The sequence below is a fragment of the Pseudorca crassidens genome, chromosome 1 (assembly GCF_039906515.1).
Source record: "Pseudorca crassidens isolate mPseCra1 chromosome 1, mPseCra1.hap1, whole genome shotgun sequence".
Classification (NCBI taxonomy): domain Eukaryota; kingdom Metazoa; phylum Chordata; class Mammalia; order Artiodactyla; family Delphinidae; genus Pseudorca; species Pseudorca crassidens.
Genome location: NC_090296.1, coordinates 772,110 through 792,875, shown reverse-complemented (window position 1 = coordinate 792,875; position 20,766 = coordinate 772,110). Strand labels below are relative to the sequence as shown.

The 20,766-nt window shown below is 45.5% G+C and overlaps 2 gene segments (V, D, J or C); both read right to left on the bottom strand.

Moving 5' to 3' along the window:
• LOC137225841 (immunoglobulin heavy constant mu-like) overlaps positions 1-4,480 on the bottom strand; it is a 132,688-nt gene extending 128,208 nt beyond the window's left edge. Inside the window, 2 exon segments of the C gene segment in view lie at positions 3,964-4,276; positions 4,381-4,480. Coding sequence covers positions 3,964-4,276; positions 4,381-4,426 — 359 coding nt within the window.
• Positions 4,481-17,792: 13,312 nt separating this feature from the next.
• On the bottom strand, positions 17,793-18,305 carry LOC137227935 (immunoglobulin heavy variable 3-23-like). The segment is given in 2 exon segments: positions 17,793-18,109; positions 18,204-18,305. Coding segments are annotated over 2 exon segments (363 nt in total).
• Positions 18,306-20,766: the final 2,461 nt, after the last annotated feature.

The window sequence follows — 20,766 nt, the reverse complement described above, 5'->3', positions numbered from 1 at the left end:
GGATCACGATGGTAATGGTATGTCTGAAATTTATAGTGGGTTTGCCAGGGGTGCTGAATGTTGACATGAGTGTCATCAGTGATGTTATCTCTCCTGGGAACCAGAAAGACCAATGTGAGTCCCCATCTCTGACTGACACCCTGTACATGTAGCCCTGGCTCCACTCCTGCCCTGAGAGGTCACACCTGTGGGTCTGGGGCAGGTCAGCTCTCCCACAGCCCAGTGATTTCACCTGTACGTTGACTGATGTCGAGCCTGCTGTCTATGAGAAGATATTTACTCCATACAATTTCATGAACACAGTACTATACTTCTTCTAGCTTTTGCAATAATATTTGCAGAGTAAATTAAATTCTAAAGAATCTGCCTCCTTGAATGTTGATAATAGGAGAGCCAACCACAGTGATATGGGCAAGAATCAAGGACAAGTCTGGACCCTGTTGTCAGGATCTGAAAATTGAGCTGATATGCTGTGGGATAGGATAATGGAAGGGATGGCATCTAAAACCTAGAACCAGGTGGGCCCATTATTCAACAGGTGGAAGAAGGGCCTGCACTTGTACAGATGCCCCAGCATGTGACCTGCCCTTCTTGAGATGGTGGATTAGAGGAGATACAGCCAAATTCAGGTTAACATAGAAGGATATATAACAGGTGTCTTTATGTTTCAGTGGGTGGGGATGTGTTGTTAGGGTCTATTTAACCCTAGGAAAAATGTGTTAGGGCACCCGGACTAAAAAAAAGTTATTTTTCCTTTGTGGAGCTAATTGGAAGGAATTATGTCTGGAGACCAGATTATATGGTAATGCTGGAGGGAATATCCATTAGAGACGCCCAGTGGGTGATGGGAAATGAAGTCGGGAGACTTAAGTCATATTGCTCTGCTGGTTACCAGTGATGATCACAGCAAAAGGGCCTGACCATCGTGATGGGAGGGAGAAGGGCTGATGGTGGTGGGTTCATGGGGGCCATGTGGACAGGTCTTTCTGATGGTCTCTGTGTTTTCCCTTATAAAATCTTGAGGGTATAAGCTCAGAATGAGGTGTGGGCTTCAGGAACATTGAGACCACTGGTTTAGGTCATTTTTGTACCTTTGCTGGAATCACTGAGCAATGAAGAAGCAGGAACTATACTTGGAAATCAGCGGCGTCCTCATGTGATGTTAGGTTTGTTGCCTTAGATGTTACTGACTGTAGAGACATTCGCTATCCTCACATTACGTCTTCTAGATCCACTTGGAATCCAGTTTCAAATGTGAGGGATGTTGATGAAACATTTGTTATGAAACAACGTGGTACCTAAATTTCAAGAGGTATAAGTCAAAATTACGTAAATGTGTTACTGAAATTGTAATTGTCAAACTCTTCTCTGGGGCAACATAAATTAAAATCAATAATAAAAATTCAAGGTATTGATTGTGTTTTCAACCGTTGCTAAATCCTTTGAATGTTTCGAGTTGCGATCATTCATAAACTCAGATCCGTCGCGGGTGAACTTTATTGTTACGATATGGTCATTCTAACTTTGGACAGGGTGACCCGAGCGCTGACACTGCCTGGACCACCATCAAAAACTGCTATGAAGCATAACCTGGTTCTTACTCCTCCTTGGGCCCCTGGTCACAAGAATTCCTTTACTGGTCGTTGACCCCTGCCTTCTTTTAACCAACTTGTTTAGTGTGTTCTCTCTAGAACACAGCAGTCTTCTAGACAAGATGACAATAATGCAAAGATTCCAGCCACTCCTCAGAACAGGTCCTGCCAAGATAAGAAGTCACCCTGGGGCCCCTTAACAAAGCAGAGCTCTGGGCTTCCCTGGTGGCGCAGTGGTTGAGAGTCCGCCTGCCGATGCAGGGGTCACGGGTTCGTGCCCCGGTCTGGGAAGATCCCACATGCCGCGGAGAGGCTGGACCCGTGAGCCATGGCCGCTGAGCCTGCGCGTCCGGAGCCTGTGCTCTGCAGCGGGAGAGGCCACAGCAGTGAGAGGCCCGCGTACCGCAAAAAAAAAAAAAAAAAAAAAAAAAAAAAGAAGGAACAAGGTTTGTTCATAGATGCTTCCAGGCCTGAATTCCCATTCCTGGTGATAAGAGTGTCCCACTGCAATGGAAAGCAGGGTCCGGCTGCTCGGTGCTGAAAGGCCAATAAAGAGGCAAAGTTGGTGAAAGGAAAGTTTGCTTTATTTTGGCTGCCTGCACCCGGGGGTGGGGGACTGACTTCTCTCCAAAGGTCACCCCGCACTGAGCATCTGTGGGAAAGGGCTTTATAGGCAGAAGGAGGGGCTACGGGCAGAAATGGCAGAGTCAGCTGTGACAGTCGTCTTGCAGTTGGTCATGTGGTGGTCTGATCAGCCTCCTCTTGATTGTTTTAAGTAGAGTTAATCTTCAGGTCCAGGGTCGGTTTGTTCCCATTTCTTGAGGCCAGTTCTTGCAATTGTGGCAGCTTATGTCATGGCTACAGTCTGGTCATCATGCAGTTAACTTCTTCCTCCTGGTGGGAGGTTCAGTATCTATAAGACGGCTCAGGGGACATGGACAAGAATATTATCTATAGTCCTTGAGGAGGAACTAAAGGTCCTTTATTTGCTGAATGACCAAACTATTATTATTTAGTCTTATTGGAGAGTTTTCCTTTCTTTCTGCATTTGCTCGCTTCTCAGATTAAACTTATTCTTTAGCTAAATTGTTTCTACAGAAAAAAGGCAGGTGGAGAACACGAGGTGAAGGACCGTTTCACTTCCACACCTAAATGGGGGAGAGCACCTTTCACATGGGAGGTTTATTTCTCGTTTCAGGGTGACTTGGCGGAAATTCAGAGTGTCCCTGTAGTAGGCTCTGTCTTAAGTCACTTTGAGGCATATTTAGGGGTGGCCTACCCTGGACCCCAACACTCAGGGCCTCTTTTATTATTTTGTTTCTACATATGCACACCAAGCATGTGATGTAAGTGTCGGTTTACCTGCATCTTACAGATGTGAAGCTAAAGTGCAGCCTGGACTTGGCAGGTGATGTGCTGGAGAGCACACATCAGGACACAGCAAGGCCTGGGCGTCTCCACCCTGGTTATGTTCGCTCCTGCAGGGGTTCCTGGACGGAGGTGGGTCTGCATAGTGAGGCTGCAGGACTCTTCCTGGAAGGAGAAGCTGTGGGGCTTTCCTGCATTTTAGTGCTCACGTAAGATGCTGTGGAGAAGAAAGGAGAATAGACTTGTTTTCAGCAGCTTCTGAAAATTCATGTTATTATCCACCTGACTATAAACTTTCCCTACCAACTACACATGTGTCTATTGGTAATAGCTTTAACGATGAATATTTGACATAAAATAATCTGCACAGGAGAACAGGATGCAGGTCTTATATAAGCATATAGGGATTCTATATAGCAAGGCGCACATGTAGAAACACCCCCACCCACGTCCCTCTAACTGGCATCTTTCCCAGCGACCCCCTGAGGATCCGGGGCTGCTCAGCGCACTTATGCTTCTCATGCAAGAGGTTAGCAGCAAGTCAACAGCCAGCATCCTGGCAGGGACAGCTGTCTACAGTAGGGCAGGGCTGAGATACCATAATGAGGAAGGAAGAGTATGTTCAACTCTTTATACATCCGCTGGAATAGTATTGAAACGGGTCAGTTTAGACAAGAGTTAGACAAGGGAAAACCTGAATATATAACTTTGAGTCTCGGACTTTCATATATGACATTGTTTCCCCTATTTCGAAAAGTCTTTGTAATTGAGGGACTGAATGTGTAAGTCAAGAACCATGGATGAGTACAGAGAGGTTCCCCAGGGAAAACTGCTATATGGAGAGGAAACCCCAGACCCTTAGAGGAAAGCAGCCCTTAACTACCATCTGCACCTGCTCCTGGGGCTGAAACACCCAGTTGTATGCCCTGAGTGCCCCCTGCATCCCCCCTCCTGTCTCCCTGCAAGGACGTTTGTGTCTGGGCTCACACTGACTTCCCCTCACTGTGTATCTTTCGCACAGTAATACACGGCCGTGTCCTCAGATCTCAGGCTGTTCATTTGCAGATACAGCGTGTTCTTGGAGTTGTCTCTGGAGATGGTGAATCGGCCCTTCACAGCGTCTGCATAGTATGTGCTACCACCATTGCAACTAATAGCTGAGATCCACTCCAGCCCCTTCCCTGGAGCCTGGCGGACCCAGCTCATGGCATAATCATCAAAAGTAAATCCAGAGGCGGCACAGGAAAGTCTCAGAGACGCCCCAGGCTTCACCAAGCCTCCCCCAGACTCCACCAGCTGCACCTCACACTGGACACCTGCAAACACAGATACATCCTGGTCAGGAGATTGTCACACATCCACTGATTCCCTCACTCATATCCACTCACATCCTCAGTGTCTCTTGCTCTCCATAAATTACCTTGTAAAATAGCCACAAGGACAACCCAGCTCAGCCCAAAGTCCATGGTGAGTGTTCTGTCCGGAACCCCGAATGGAGCACGTGGAAATCCCGGGCTGGAGCTCCTCTCCCAGAGCTGCAGGGTCAGGGCTGGGGCTGCTTTATATCAGCAGAGGAAGGACCCTATTTGCATGACCTTCTAGTATATAAGAGGCTACGTCGTTGAATGTCCTCAGAAAGGGCAGGGTCTCAGAGCAGGTGTGAGAGTCTTGGATTTTGTGGTGTTGATAGCAACTGGGAAATATAACTTTCATGGTGTGATTGTTCCAGAGTAAACCCTTAGGACCCATATGTCATCTTACATATGTACTCACATCCCGTCATGGAGCTGTCATTGTTACCCTCACGTTAGAGGTGTAAACTACACCCAGAGGAATGGAGGGTGTGTGTAGTGTCCAAGGAGAAACATGGGGTGACCGTTAGATCCAGCATCTGCTCCTGAGCTCTGGGCCAGGCTGCTCCCTGGAACCTACTAGAGGACAGAGTTGGAGTTTCCGGGTGAGGTTTGCAGATCCCCCTCCTGTAATGAGGTCATGATGACTTTGCTTTCTTCTCGTGTTTACCTAAAACATATGGAGGGGGTCAGGGTTGATGAGAAGTATTTTCAAGAGTCTCTTATGTTTCAGTATCTTCCCTTCACTCCTTCCCTCCCAAGTCATGCATTCCTTTATTTGTAATTACTGTAATGAGGTTCTTGACATGTAATAAAGCACACACACTCAGAATGAACACTGTGATGAATACTGACGGAGGCATAAGCATTATCAGGAGAGAAAAAATCAGTTCCTCTCATTATTTTCAGTAGTTTCTGGGTTTCCTCCTTCCTGTCCCTTGTTATCTTCCATCCTGTCCCCACATCACCGTTGATCTTCCCTTGTTCCTTCAGGTTACTTTTCATTTTCTAGAATTTATAAAAATCGGAACATAACATAAGTTCAAAACAAAATATATATATATATATATATTTATTGTTATGGCTTATTTTACTCTGTTCAAATATTTGTGAATACTCTCATGTTTTTGTGTGCATCAAGAATCCTGGTTTTAATAACAGGTTGTATTTCAAGAATGATCATAGCATGATTGGCTTATTTATTAAGCTGATGTGTGACATTGGAACTCTTTCCAGTTTCTGGGTGTTACGATAAAGCTGATACTCGTCTTGGAGACGCAGAGAGATGAGAAGCTGAGAAAATGCTTCTTATTTAGTGTTCTTAAAACAGCCTCAAAATGGGGCAAGTTGCACATTATCAAAATCTCACCATTACATCAGATAACTATAGAACGAAGACAGCAACAAATTTAAATATTAGAGAGAGACAAATGCTCACAGAATAACAAAGACTAAGATTGTTAATGCTGCCATAGGCTGCTGAATGGAACAAAAACTACTACAAGATTAAACTAGAAATGGATGCTTTGAGGTCAAGTGTGGTTAGGGTGTAATAGTGCCCCAACGTCTCCTAAGTAACTACCTCGCCAGTGTCAGCGTGGTCCTGCTAAAGTGTGAGTCAGATGGTGTTACCTGGCTATCCACACAGGTGTGTCTTCCTACCTGGGACAGCGCAGGATTCCTGCCTGAGCTCTTAGGTCCTCCTGCATCCTGGGGAGGACCTTGGCCCTGGACTTGGATCTGCACTGTTTCATAGCATCTCCACTCACAGTATGACCTTTGTCCCCTCATCCAGTCCCACTGTGCCATATACTTACCACATATGAAATAGGATCGCAGGCGGAAATGCATAAGAATGTTCCAGGTGCTGACTCATGCACAAAACCCTGCCACAACTCCTGACAGTTTCTACTGACAGCAGCTCTTTATTTTGTTCACCGTCTCTGCTTAGGGAGGGCCTGGAGGAGAAGCCCACCCTGCCCCATGCAGGATCGCTGTGAGAGGCTCAAGTTCACCTGCAGTACCTGCTCTTGTGATGCACACTCACGTGTAAGGGAGGGTGACCCTGACTGTAGGCTGGGGCTCAGCCAGGTCTGAGGGCTGGCGTTGGGTCCACCTCGTGTGGACATTGCTTGGGCTCTGACATCCTTTCAGCACGATGCCTGGGTCAGCTGAGTGGTCTCTGCATCAGAGCCCATTCTCCGTGCAGTCACTCACACACCTAGACAGAGCTTAATGTAAGACTCCAGAAGTCATGCTCGTAATATTTACATAACTGACTTGAAACTTAGAGCTCCATCATCGACTGCCCATGAATTATTGTGGTCTCTTCGTTTACAATTGAGAGAAAATGAAAGCCACAAATATGTTCTTCCACAAATTAGTACATAAACAATGCGTGATGTATCCATGCTGTGGAAGTGTATTCAGCAATTTAAATATTAAACTATTATACCATGAAAGGACATGAGGGAATCCTAAGTGCATATTGTTATTTAAAAATTCGGTCTGAAAACTTTCAATTTCACCTATTTCACATTTGGGAAAACTTCAGTCTATATATAAAGCAAGCAGATGAGCATTTAGCAGGAATTGGGGAGAAGATGTTTGATATGTGAAACATGGGCAATATTTAAGGATAGTGAAATTCTTCTCTATGAAATTGCAGTGGTGGAAACATTGCACTATGAACTTGTCAAAATATATATAGTAATAGGAGAAAGAGTGAACCTTATTGAATATAAATATTAATTTCATCTATAAGTCAGAGACTCAAGGATGGAACGATGCACACTGTATAGATGATACCTAATATTTTAGTGAATTTTTGAATTAACATATAACATGTTAATTAACATGTTAACAATTAACATTAACAATTGACACGTAAACATTTGCATTAACATGCAACATGTAACATTAACATGTAAACAATCAACATTAACAATTAACATGTCTGAAGAAGGTGGAAAAATAGGTTTTGACCCAGGTCACTTGGCAATGTGTGGAGTCTGAAGGCTAAGTTGTAAGCACTGCATGTAAGCACTAGAACCCGGTGGATAACGGTATTTTCATCAGGAATCCGGCTAAGAATTCTGTTACTACTGTGCATGTGGAATTGAACAATTAGTAGCTGGATGGCATCGGTGGAGCCAGGCATCTCACTGTTGGATGGAAAGTAACAGAGAAGCAAGGGGGAAAGCCTGGATTTCCCCAAGTGATGTTGCACTAGGATCGGAGATGTAAGAATTGTCTCACTTTTACCTTCACACAGGTCAGAAGGTGAGATACAGAGATAGTTGCAGACGTGTGTGTGTATACGTGGGGTAGAGCACACAGACATATTTCCAAGGTCTATTAGCTTATGGGTCTAGAGGCAATGCCGCCAGTGGACAGGACACCAGCATTAGTGTCCTAAACCCACCCTTCAGGTTGCTAATGCTATTCTCGACAAAAGGATCCACGACTCATGTGAGGCCTGGCTTATTCCAGGGCCACAGAAGAGAATACACATGATTATCCTGCAGATTCTTGTGGCACCAGAAAGTAAGGAAGTGTTCACACCAATGGATGGGTGCCCGTAAAGAGGATACAGGAGACAATCTGAAAGAGCTCCCCATGGCTGACAAGTGGTCACAATTACAGAAGCAAAGAAAATGCCTTAGTATATAACCTTAACACAACGTATGAAACAAATATCTTGATTCATACTTATATAAAGAGATGGAATAAATATATCTAATGGGGAAGGTAGGATAAATCTCCCGTAAGGAATAACTTCAGGAACCTCATCATGGTCATCCTCCCTTCAAGAAGGTGCACTTAACCCTCCATCCCTGAACGAGGCCTGGCGTAGAGTTGTGATAGAAATTAAAGAGTGTCCTTGAGTTTCATGATGAATTTTTAAGTATAATATCCCAAACATCATTCGTAAAATCAATTTGTAATTTTCTGTATCCATTAAAATTTCTGTCCTGAAACCAACAACAGCAAGAGTAACAATAACTTCACTGAGAAGGGAATTAGGCACAGACTTGGAGAATGTGCTTTCTAATATCATATTTATAAAGGACTTGTATCATGAATATACAGCAAATTCACAGCTCAACAACAGTAACAAAAAATGAAAATAATGAACCGTGTGCCAGTGATCTGAAGATACTTCCGCAAAGAAGAGATAAAGGTTTTAACAAGATTCTTCATTAAGGAAACATAAAATAAAACAATGATGAGATATTGCTACTCAGTTATTACAACAGTTAAAGCACAAAATAATAAGAAATTCAAATACTGGGGATGATGTAGAGCGAAAGGCCCCTCATCCACTTGCTGGAAGGATGCCAGTGGCCGCCAATTGGAATATATTTGTCAATTTCTTAGAGAGAAAACCAGACACTCACCATGGGATTGAGGAGTGCGCTGGAAAAGTATTTACCAAATTTGTTTGAATATTTATGTTTATTCAAATAACTTCATACGGGTGCTTGTATCATCTTTACACCTTCCAGCCTTTACCACTCCCTAAAAAAGGGTTATGTAGTCAGTTTTTATGGTTATTTTCCATACGATGATTATATACCTGTTTCTGTTCCCTTTTATCTATCTCTCTATTTTATCTAAATTTCTATTATCAATCTCCACACTAGATAACAAGGTGCAGGCAACACAGCCCACATGTTACAGCCCAGCCTGTGTCCCGACATTTCCAAAGGTCCCCCGAGCAGAGAATGACTGCAGTGCTGTATGGACGTCAATTTCCGAATATCAACATGACTCATTCTATTCAAGTGAAAGGCATTGCATCAGACAGGACTGGAGAGATTGTCAGGATGAGAGGAATTGGAAATCCATCTGATGGCGGAAAGCAGATTTAAAGTTCAACAGTAAAAATTATTTATGTGATTAAACGATTAAAAACTTGACAACTATTAACAGAAAGTAGTGACCTAACCTTCAAATAAAGGTCTCTTGGAGAAATATTTCTGTGTGGCTCTTCCTAAGATAGATGGGGAAAGACAGACAAGCCTGACTCCATGAAAAAGTCTCAAGTTTAGAGACAAGAAAGTTCCCTGGAATAATTGTGGATGAGGCTTTCAAGGGCGGCAATGATCCAGTGGAGAAATCACAGCTTCTGAGAGAAAATGCCTCCGTGACATCCTCTGCACCTGCCCTGAAATGGGTCCTCTTGTTTCCTGATGACCCTGATCGCCCACTGGTGGTTGGAGCGGCCCCTGCAGGGAGGGTCCTGTCTGGACTAACCCTGACTTCTCACTGGGCCTCCTGGGACAGTAACACAGGGCTGTGTCCTAGGTCATCACAGAGCTGAGCTGCAGGAAACACAGAATTTGTGAGCTGTCTCTGAGGTGGAGAGTCATTTCTGGAGAGACAGCCTGTGTGCTGTGCTATTCCCAAAACCAAAACACCCCAGTCACCCCAGCCCTTTCTCTGGGGGCTGAGGGATCCAGTCCCAGCAGTCAGCAACGTTTGTGATGGAGAATCCAGAGACTGAGTGGGTAAGGGAGAGGATCTTCAATAGTCCTGGGCCCGATTCCTGCAGCAGCACCTGGGACAGTACGCCTGCGAAGGAGAATCAAGGAGACACCCAGTTCACAGATGTCACCCCATAACTCCACCTTCCTCAGACCCAGGAGATGCTCACAGCTGAGGGATGCCCGCAAGAGGAGGAATGACCAGAAGATTTTCATGTTCATTTTGATCAATGCTTTGACTCTAAGAGAGTTATGTCAGTGAAGATGAGAACCCTGACTCTGAGTAGCACAGGTGCTGTGCTTTCCCCTTGAGCCTAGGTGTGATGTGCAGGTGGAAGCATGTTTCCATATAAAGATGGTCCCGGCTGGTCCTTCTCTAGGGCTGTGGAGGAGGGTGCTGGCTGAGATTCAGGGTGGACACCGCTTCATGTCACCTCTGAAGAATGGGTGATGTTTCTTTTCCAATACGATACTTACATTTCCATATATGTCTATCTGCGTCTATATTATAGGTGTACTCGTTGGCTAGTGTGGCCATTACAGAATAACAGACTGGGTGGATTAAACAACAGCAATGGATTCCTCTCAGGCCTGGAGGCAAGAAGTCGAAGGTCACGGTGTCAGCAGGTTTGGGTCCTTCTCAGGCCTTTCTCCTTTGCTTGCAGATGGACGTCTTCTCACTGAGTCCTCAGATGGTCTTTTCTCTGTGTGTCTGTGTGCATCCGTGCTTTACTTGTATGTTCATTATTCCTCTTCTTAAGTGTGACAAAGACCCCTGACCACCCCTTCGCCAACAGGATCCTTGTAATTCTCTTCTCAACTAGTCTTGACCTGTGGGCTTCTGTGTTTATATGTGCATGGCCAGGTTTTGTCAAGAGTCCTGCTAAGTGAGAATAATGAGGATCCCCTACCCTTGAGCTCTGATCACCCGCAGTATTTGATCAAAGCCATCAAACCCCCTATCACCCACACGGTATCTGATCACCCTGGTCTCCCTTTAGCAAGAATCCTTTTGAGTCTATGTAACCAGAATCCCCTAGCTTGTATTTCTTCTCTGAATAATTTCCAGTCCACTCCACCCCACCGTCTTCTTGGCCATAAGCCCTCACTTGCCAGGCTGTATTTGGAATTAAGGCAAGTTTCCAAGGCTGCATCCCATATGCAGCAGCGAGTTTTGTCTTCAGGTTTTGGGTGAGCTGCATATTGGAGACATGAGTATCATTTCACCACCCATGGCCATATAACGCATGCCTGAATGAAGCTGATGTCTCATGTATATTTTCCCTAAGTCCACTCACAGCCATTGTGCGTAGGGACACTAGACTGTTCCTCAGCCCTATGCGTGGGACTACTTTAAACAATTGCCAAGAATCACAGAAATGTGAAAAGCATGGCACTAATTTGACCCCAGAAAGTGCTCATTTACATGACAGGGGTTAAAAGAAGAAACGGGAGTATCTCCTTGACAGACCTCAGAAGGGAATATGTGTGTGTGTGTGTGTGTGTGTGTGTGTGTGTTGGGTGATTCAAAGAACTGGCCACATTGTAAATGTCCGTGAACGATCACAAAATGACAGCATTAATTTTGGGGTGCTAATAAGCTAGCAAGTAGCTGAATTTGAAAATATGTAATCTGTGAATAACGAGGATCATTGCATGTGCAGAGTTGGGGCGCTCTGGCACTAGAGTCTGTAACACTGCATGTTGCAGAACTCAACCTGCTTGTGCAGGTTGACTGAAAGCAGGATGGTGTGTCTCTTCCTTCCACATGTACAAAAGGAGGACAAAAATTAATAATGTTTAAAAGTCTCAGGTGCCTTCTCGGGGTATTTACCAGTTTCACAAACATCACTCTCACACTGAACGTTACGGTGAGGCTCAGGGTTGTACTGAGCTCCTTTGTGAAAAAGAAAACTAAAGACATGAAAACCAACCTTAATTCCTGTATACTATATGTGTGTGTGTATGTATAGATATAGATATATTTATATATCTATAACTATAATAAAAATAAAATAAAGCAAATATGAACATGCACACAAAATTTTCTAGACACAACATAATCCACAACAATGAAATAGTAGGATACAGAAGAGGGTGTCTGGTGGAGGTCCTGAGCAGGAAGTGGAAAGCACAGGTTCTACCAAGAATCCCCTCCCAGCCCTTATCTGCACCTGCCGCAGGCCTCAGCCCTGTACTTGGTGGGTCCTGTGCGCCCCCTGGTGGTAACGGGCCTCGGTGCAGGGAGGTTTGTGTCTGGGCTCACACTGACTTCCCCTCACTGTGTCTCCCGCACAGTAATACACGGCTGTGTCTTCAGTTGTCAGGCTGCTCAGCGATAAGTAGACTTGGCTCTTGGAGGTGTCCCTGGTGATGCTGAGCCGGGACTTAAGAGCTGGGTTATAATATGCGCTTCCACTATAACTCATCGCACCAACCCATTCCAGCCCCTTTCCTGGAGCCTGCCGGACCCAGGCTACAGCACTGCTGGTTAATGAGAATCCAGAGACAGTGCAGGTGAGGGAGAGGGTCTGTGAGGGCTTCACCAGGCTGGGTCCCGACTCCTGCAGCTGCACCTGGGACAGGACACCTGTGGACAGAGAGAACCACGGTGACTCATGGGCTCAGATGCAGCTTCCCCATGTGTTCACGTCTGAATCCCTGAGACACTCACCTCTGGGAGCTGACACCAGGAAGAGGAAGAACCACAGTGGATTCATCTTCTTGCAGATGGGATTCATGAAGCCCAGAAAATCTATTCAATCATGAGGAGAAACCCGAATTTAAGTGAACTGGTACTTTGTTTTTACCTTGTGACATAAGGGGATGTTTGCATATGGGAGGGACCAGTCTATAAAAATCGGAAAGTAGTGAAGGGAGGTCCCAGTCTCTGGGGCTCCACCTGAGGAGAGTGCTGACTGTGCCCTCAGAGAACTCAGCCCCACCTGGGGTCCCCTCCCTATGCCTGGGGGACTCTGTGTCCAGGAATGAAATGATGCTGAAGGGATAGTCAGGAAGTCAGCTGTGCTCAAGTATTAACGGCAGGTTTGGGGAATAGACTTTAATCCCATGGATGTATATATTTCACATAAATACCCTTCACACATTCAGGGTCCTCCAAGATGTCAGACACTGACTCTTGTTTTTTCCTTTCTGCATTACCTCATGTTTATTTCCTGGATGCGCAAGTACTTGAGACAAACCATACATGTAATAATGACATTGAATTCAGACAAAGTCAGGTAAAATTTAATGTTTATCATAATTCACAACGGACTTCGTGTTTCCCTTAATTTGGGTGAACATTTCTTCACCTGAAACAGTTTAAATATTATCAAGAGTTGCTCTGGAGGTGGATTTACTCTTAACAACTAAACACACAGTGTATTTTGTGGACAAGGTAGTCATTCTTGCTGAGATGGTCATGGGTCCCAGCACTGCTGACATGGACAGTAGCCTGACCTGCGTGTTTCCTGTGCACAACTGTGTGTCTGTAGGAGCACCGCGAGCTTCAGGGCTCCTTCCTTGCATGTGGACGTTGAGGAATCCCCAGGGCTAGCAAGGTCTAGAACAGACAGCTCCTGGAAGCTCCTCAGGACTCCAACATGCTGGGCAGGTGACCTGGTCACAGTGCACAGACTCACTCCTTGTAGAAGTGTTCATTTGTAACTCTGTCACAGCCAGTGACATTGGAGCTCAGGGAACACAGTTCCCACTGCACTGGGTGAGAGAACATGCATGATTCTTGGAAGTAAACCTTCACAGTGAATGGCTTGCAGAGTATGAGGGTGTCATGGTCAGAGGAAAGCCCCCACCTCAGGAAGCAGTTTCCCTTGAAAAGACCACCGGAGAGCAGCTCTCCAGAGTCCCTGTGTCACTGAGTCCGGGGACTGTGCCTGATGTCACATCAGTAACGGGTGTTGGAGAGCAGAGCACAGCTCCATCGCATCTTGCTGTGGGCACTGAGGATGTGGCCTCACCATCTGCATTTCAGTCTGCAAGGATGTAAATTTGGGATCACGATGGTAATGGTATGTCTGAAATTTATAGTGGGGTTGCCAGGGTGCTGGATGTTGACATGAGTGTGATCAGTGATGTTATCTCTCCTGGGAACCAGAAAGACCAATGTGAGTCCCCATCTCTGACTGACACCCGGTACATGTAGCCCTGGCTCCACTCCTGCCCTGAGAGGTCACACCTGTGGGTCTGGGGCAGGTCAGTTCTCCCTCAGCCCAGTGATTTCACCTGTACACTGACTGATGTCGAGCCTACTGTCTATGAGAAGATATTTACTCCATATAATTTCATGAACCGAGTACGATACTTCTTCTAGCTTTTCCAATAATATTTGCAGAGTAAATTAAATACTAAAGAATCTGCCTGCTTGAATGTCAATAATAGGAGACCCAACAAAAGTAATATGGGCAAGAATCACAGGACAAGTCTGGACCCTCTTGTCAGGACCTGAAAATTGAGCTGATACACTGTGGGATAGGGGAGCGGAAGGGATGGCATCTAAAACATAGAACCAGGTGGGCCCATTATTCAGCAAGTGGAAGAAGGGCCTGCATTTGTACAGATACCCCAGCATCTGACCTGCCCTTCTTGAGCTGGTGGATTAGAGGAGATCCATCCAAATTCATGTTAACATAGAAGGATATATAGCAGGTGTCTTTATGCTTCAGTGGGTGGGGATGTGTTGTTAGGGTCTATTTAACCCTAGGAAAAACGTGTTAGGGCACCCGGACTAAAAAAATCTTATTTTTCCTTTGTGGAGCTAATTGGACGGAATTATGTCTGGAGACGAGATCATATGGTAATTCTGGAGGGAATATCCATTAGAGATTCCCAGTGGGTGATGGGAAATGAAGTCGGGAGACTTAAGTCATATTGCTCTGCTGGTTACCAGTGATGGTCACAGCAAAAGGGCCTGACCATCGTGATGGGAGGGAGAAGGGCTGATGGTGGTGGGTTCATGGGGGCCACGTGGACAGGTCCTTCTGATGGTCTCTGTGTTTTCCCTCATAAAATCTTGAGGGTATAAGCTCAGAATGAGGTGTGGGCTTCAGGAACATTGAGACCACTGGTTTAGGTCATTTTGTACCTTTGCTGGAATCACTGAGCAATGAAGAAGCAGGAACTATACTTGGAAATCAGCGGCGTCCTCATGTGATGTTAGGTTTGTTGCCTTAGATGTTACTGACTGTAGAGACATTCGCTATCCTCACATTACGTCTTCTAGATCCACTTGGAATCCAGTTTCAAATGTGAGGGATGTTGATGAAACATTTGTTATGAAACAACGTGGTACCTAAATTTCAAGAGGTATAAGTCAAAATTACGTAAATGTGTTACTGAAATTGTAATTGTCAAACTCTTCTCTGGGGCAACATAAATTAAAATCAATAATAAAAATTCAAGGTATTGATTGTGTTTTCAACCGTTGCTAAATCCTTTGAATGTTTCGAGTTGCGATCATTCATAAACTCAGATCCGTCGCGGGTGAACTTTATTGTTACGATATGGTCATTCTAACTTTGGACAGGGTGACCCGAGCGCTGACACTGCCTGGACCACCATCAAAAACTGCTATGAAGCATAACCTGGTTCTTACTCCTCCTTGGGCCCCTGGTTACAATAATTCTTTTACTGATCTTTGACCCCTGCCTTCTTTTAACCAACTTGTTTAGTGTGTTCTCTCTAGAACACAGCAGTCTTCTAGACAAGATGACAATAATGCAAAGATTCCAGCCACTCCTCAGAACAGGTCCTGCCAAGATAAGATGTCACCCTGGGGCCCGTTAACAAAACAGAGCTCTGGGCTTCCCTGGTGGCGCAGTGGTTGAGAGTCCGCCAGCCGATGCAGGGGTCATGGGTTCGTGCCCCAGTCTGGGAAGATCCCACATGCCGCAAGCGGCTGGGGCCATGAGCCATGGCCGCTGAGCCTGCGCGTCCGGAGCCTGTGCTCCGCAACGGGAGAGGCCACAGCAGTGAGAGGCCTGCGTACCGCAAAAAAAAAAAAAAAAAAAAGAAGGAACAGGTTTGTTCATAGACGTTTCCAGGCCTGAATTCCCCATGCCTGGTGATAAGAGTGTCCCTCTGCAATGGAAAGCAGGGTCCGGCTGCTCGGTGCTGAAAGGCCAATAAAGAGGCAAAGTTGGTGAAAGGAAAGTTTGCTTTATTTTGACTGCCTGCACCCGGGGGTGGGGGACTGACTTCTCTCCAAAGGCCACCCCGCACTGAGCATCTGTGGGAAAGGGCTTTTATAGGCGGAAGGAGGGGCTACGGGCAGAAACGGCAGAGTCAGCTGTGACAGTCGTCTTGCAGTTGGTCATGTGGTGGTCTGATCAGCCTCCTCTTGATTGTTTTAAGTAGAGTTAATCTTCAGGTCCAGGGTCGGTTTGTTCCCATTTCTTTGAGGCCAGTTCTTGCAATTGTGGCAGCTTATGTCATGGCTACAGTCTGGTCATCATGCAGTTAACTTCTTCCTCCTGGTGGGAGGTTCAGTATCTGTAAGACGGCTCATGAGACATGGACAAGAATATTATCTATAGCCCTTGAGGAGGAACTAAAGGTCCTTGATTTGCTTAATGACTAAACTATTATTATTTAGTCTTGTTGGACAGTTTTCCCTTCTTTCTGCATTTGCTCGCTTCTCTGATTAAACTTATTCTTTGGCTAAATATTTTTCCACAGAAAAATGGCAGGTGGAAAGCATGAGGTGAAGGACGATTTCATTTCCACGCCTAGATGTGGGGAGAGCACCTTTCACATGGGAGGTTTATTTCTTGCTTCAGGGTGACAGGGAGGAAGGCCAGAATGTCCCTCTGCACTGGCTCTGTCTTAAGTCACTTTGAGGCATATTTTCGGGTGACCTACCCTGGGCGCCAACACTCAGGGCCTCTTTTATTATTTTGTTTCTACATATGCACACCAAGCATGTGATGTAGGTAAAGATTTACTTGAATCCTACAGATGTGAAGCTAACCTGCAGCCTGGAATTGGCACGTGATGTGCTGGAGAGCACACATCAGGACACAGTGAGACCTCCTGTCGAGGCCTGGGCTTCTCCACCCTGGACCTGGCCTCCCCTGCAAAGGTTCCTGGACAGACGTGGGCCTGCCTGTAGGTCTGCAGGACTCTTCGTGGAATGAGAACCTGAGTGATTTTCCTTCATTTTAGTGCTCACGTAAGATGCTGTGGAGAAGAAAGGAGAATAGATCTGTTTTCAGCAGCTTCTAAAAATTCATGTTATTATCCACCTGACTATAAACTTTCCCTGGCAACTACATATGTGTCTATCGGTAATAGCTTTGACGATGAATATTTTTCCTAAAATATACTGCACATTAGAACAGGATACAGGTATGATCTAAGTGTATAGGGATTCTGTTGGGCCTGGAAGCAAGGCGCACATGTAGAAACACCCCCACCCACGTCCCCTCTAACTGGCATCTTTCCCAGCGACCCCCTGAGGATCCAGCGCTGCTCAGCGCACTTATGCTTCTCATGCAAGAGGTTAGCAGCAAGTCAACAGCCAGCATCCTGGCAGGGACAGCTGTCTACAGTAGGGCAGGGCTGAGATATCACAATCAGGAAGGAAGAGTATGTTCAACTCTTTATACATCCGCTGGAATAGTTTTGAAACGGGTCAATTTAGACAAGAGTTAGACAAGGGAAAACCTGAACATATAAATTTGAGTCTCTGCCTTTCATATATGACATTGTTTCCCCTATTTCGAAAAGTCTTTCTAATTGAGAGACTGAATGTGTAACTGAAGAACCATGGATGAGTACAGAGAGGTTCCCCAGGGAAAACTGCTACATGGAGAGGAAACCCCAGACCCTTAGAGGAAAGCAACCCTTAACTACCATCTGCACCTGCTCCTGGGGCTGAACCACACAGCAGTTGTATGTCCTGAGTGCACCCTGCATCCCCGCTCCTCCCTCCCTGCAAGGAGGTTTGTGTCTGGGCTCACACTGACTTCCTCTCACTGTGTATCTTTCGCACAGTAGTACATGGCCGTGTCCTCAGATCTCAGGCTGTTCATTTGCAGATACAGCGTGTTCTTGGAGTTGTCTCTGGAGATGGTGAATCGGTCCTTCACAGAGTCTGCACAGTACGTGTTACCAACACTACTACTAATACTTGAGATCCACTCCAGCCCCTTCCCTGGAGCCTGGCGGACCCAGCTCATGCTATAGCTACTGAAGGTGAATCCAGAGGCTGCACAGGAGAGTCGCAGAGACCCCCCAGGCTGCACCAAGCCTCCCCCAGACTCCACCAGCTGCACCTCACACTGGACACCTGCAAACACAGAGACATCCTGGTCAGGAGACTGTCACCCATCCACTGATTCCCTCACTCACATCCTCAGTGTCTCTTGCTCTCCATAAATTACCTTGTAAAATAGCCACAAGGACAACCCAGCTCAGGCCAAAGTCCATGGTGAGTGTTCTGTCCTGAACCCCGAATGGAGCACGTGGGAATCCGGGGCTGGAGCTCCTCTCCCAGAGCTGCAGGGTCAGGGCTGGGGCTGCTTTATATCAGCAGAGGAAGGACCCTATTTGCATGACCTTCTAGTATATAAGAGGCTACGTCGTTGAATGTCCTCAGAAAGGGCAGGGTCTCAGAGCAGGTGTGAGAGTCTTGGATTTTGTGGTGTTGGTAGCAACTGGGAAATATAACTTTCATGGTGTGATTGTTCCAGAGTAATCCCTTAGGACCCGTATGTCATCTTACATATGCACTCACATCCCGTCATGTAGCTGTCATTGTTACCCTCATATTAGAGGTGTAAACTACACCCAGAGGAATGGAGGGTGTGTGTAGTGTCCAAGGAGAAACATGGGGTGACCGTTAGATGCAGCATCTGCTCCTGAGCTCTGGGCCAGGCTGCTCCCTGGAACCTACTAGAGGACAGAGTTGGAGTTTCCGGGTGAGGTTTGGAGATCCCCCTCCTGTAATGAGGTCATGATGACTTTGCTCTCTTCTCGTGTTTACCTAAAATATATGGAGGGGGTCAGCGTTGATGAGAAGTATTTTCAAGAGTCTCTTATGTTTCATTATCTTCCCTTCACTCCTTCCCTCCCAAGTCATGCATTCCTTTATTTGTAATTACTTTAATGACGTTCTTGACATGTAACAAAGCGCACACACTCAGAATGAACACTGTGATGAATACTGACGGAGGCATAAGCATTATCAGGAGAGAACAAATCAATTCCTCTCATTATTTTCAGTAGTTTCTGGGTTTCCGCCTTCCTGTCCCTTGTTATCTTCCATCCTGTCCCCTCATCACCGTTGATCTTCCCTTTTTACTGCAGGTTACTTTTCATTTTCTAGAATTTATAAAAGTGGGAACATAATATATGTTCAAAACAAAAAAAATATATATATATTTATTGTTATGGCTTATTTTAGTCAGCACAAATATTTGTGAATACTCTCATGTTTTTGTGTGCATCAGGAATCCTGGTTTTAATAACAGGTTGCATTTCAAGAATGATCATAGCATGATTGGCTTATTTATTAAGCTGATGTGTGATATTGGAACTCTTTCCAGTTTCTGGGTGTTACAATAAAGCTGATACTCGTCTTGGAGACGCAGAGAGATGAGAAGCTGAGAAAATGCTTCTTATTTAGTGTTCTTAAAACAGCCTCAAAATGGGGCAAGTTGCACATTATCAAAATCTCACCAATATATCAGATAATTATAGAACTAAGACAGCAACAAATTTAAATCTTGGAGAGAGACAAATGCTCACAGAATAACAAAGAATAAGAATGTTAATCCTGACATAGGCTGCTGAATGGATTAAAAACTACTACAAGATTAAACTAGAAATGTTTGCCTTGAGGTCGAGTGTGGTTAGGGTTTAATAGTGTCCCAACGTCTCCTAAATACCTCGCCAGTGTCAGCGTGGTCCTGCTAAAGTGTGAGTCAGATGGTGTTACCTCTCTACCCACACAGGTGTGTCTTCCTACCTGGGACAGCCCAGGATTCCTGCCTGAGCTCTTAGGTCCTCCTGCATCCTGGGGAAGACCTTGGCCCTGGACTTGGATCTGCACTGTTTCATAGCATCTCCGCTCACAGTGTGACCTTTGTCCCCTCATCCAGTCCCACTGTGCCATATACTTACCACATATGCAATAGGATCGCAGGCGGAAATGCATAAGAATGTTCCAGGTGCTGACTGACGCACAAAACCCTGCCACAACCCCTGACAGTTTACACTGACAGCAGCTCTTTATTTTGTTCACTGTCTCTGCTTAGGGAGGGCCTGAAGGAGAAGCCCACCCTGCCCCATGCAGGGTCGCTGTGAGAGGCTCAAGTTCAGCGACAGGACCTGCTCCTGTGATGCACATTCACGTGTAAGGGAGGGTGACCCTGACTGTAGGCTGGGGCTCAGCCGGGTCTGAGGGCTGGGCCTTGTGTCCACCTCGTGTGGACATTGCTTGGGCTCTGACATCCTTTCAGCACGATGCCTGGGTCAGCTGAGTGGTCTCTGCATCAGAGCACTTCCTCCACGCAGTCACTCACACACCTAGACAGAGCTTAATGTAAGACCCCAACGTCATGCTCGTAATATTTACATAAGTGACTTGAAACTTAGAGCTCCATCATTGACTGCCCATGAATTATTGTGGTCTCTTCATTTACAATTGAGAAAAATTGGAAGCCACAAATACATTCTTCCAAAAATTAGCAGATAAACAATGAGTGATGTATCCATGCTGTGAAATTGCATTCAGCAATCTAAATATTAAACTATTATACCATGAAAGGACATGAGGGAATCCTAAATGCATACTGCTAATTAAAAAATCGGTCTGAAAACGTTCAGTTTCATCTATTTCACCTTTGGGAAAAGGCAAGTCTATATATAAACCAATAAGAGAAGCATTTAGCAGGAATTTGGGAGAAGGTTTTTCATAAGATAAACATGGACAATATTTAAGGA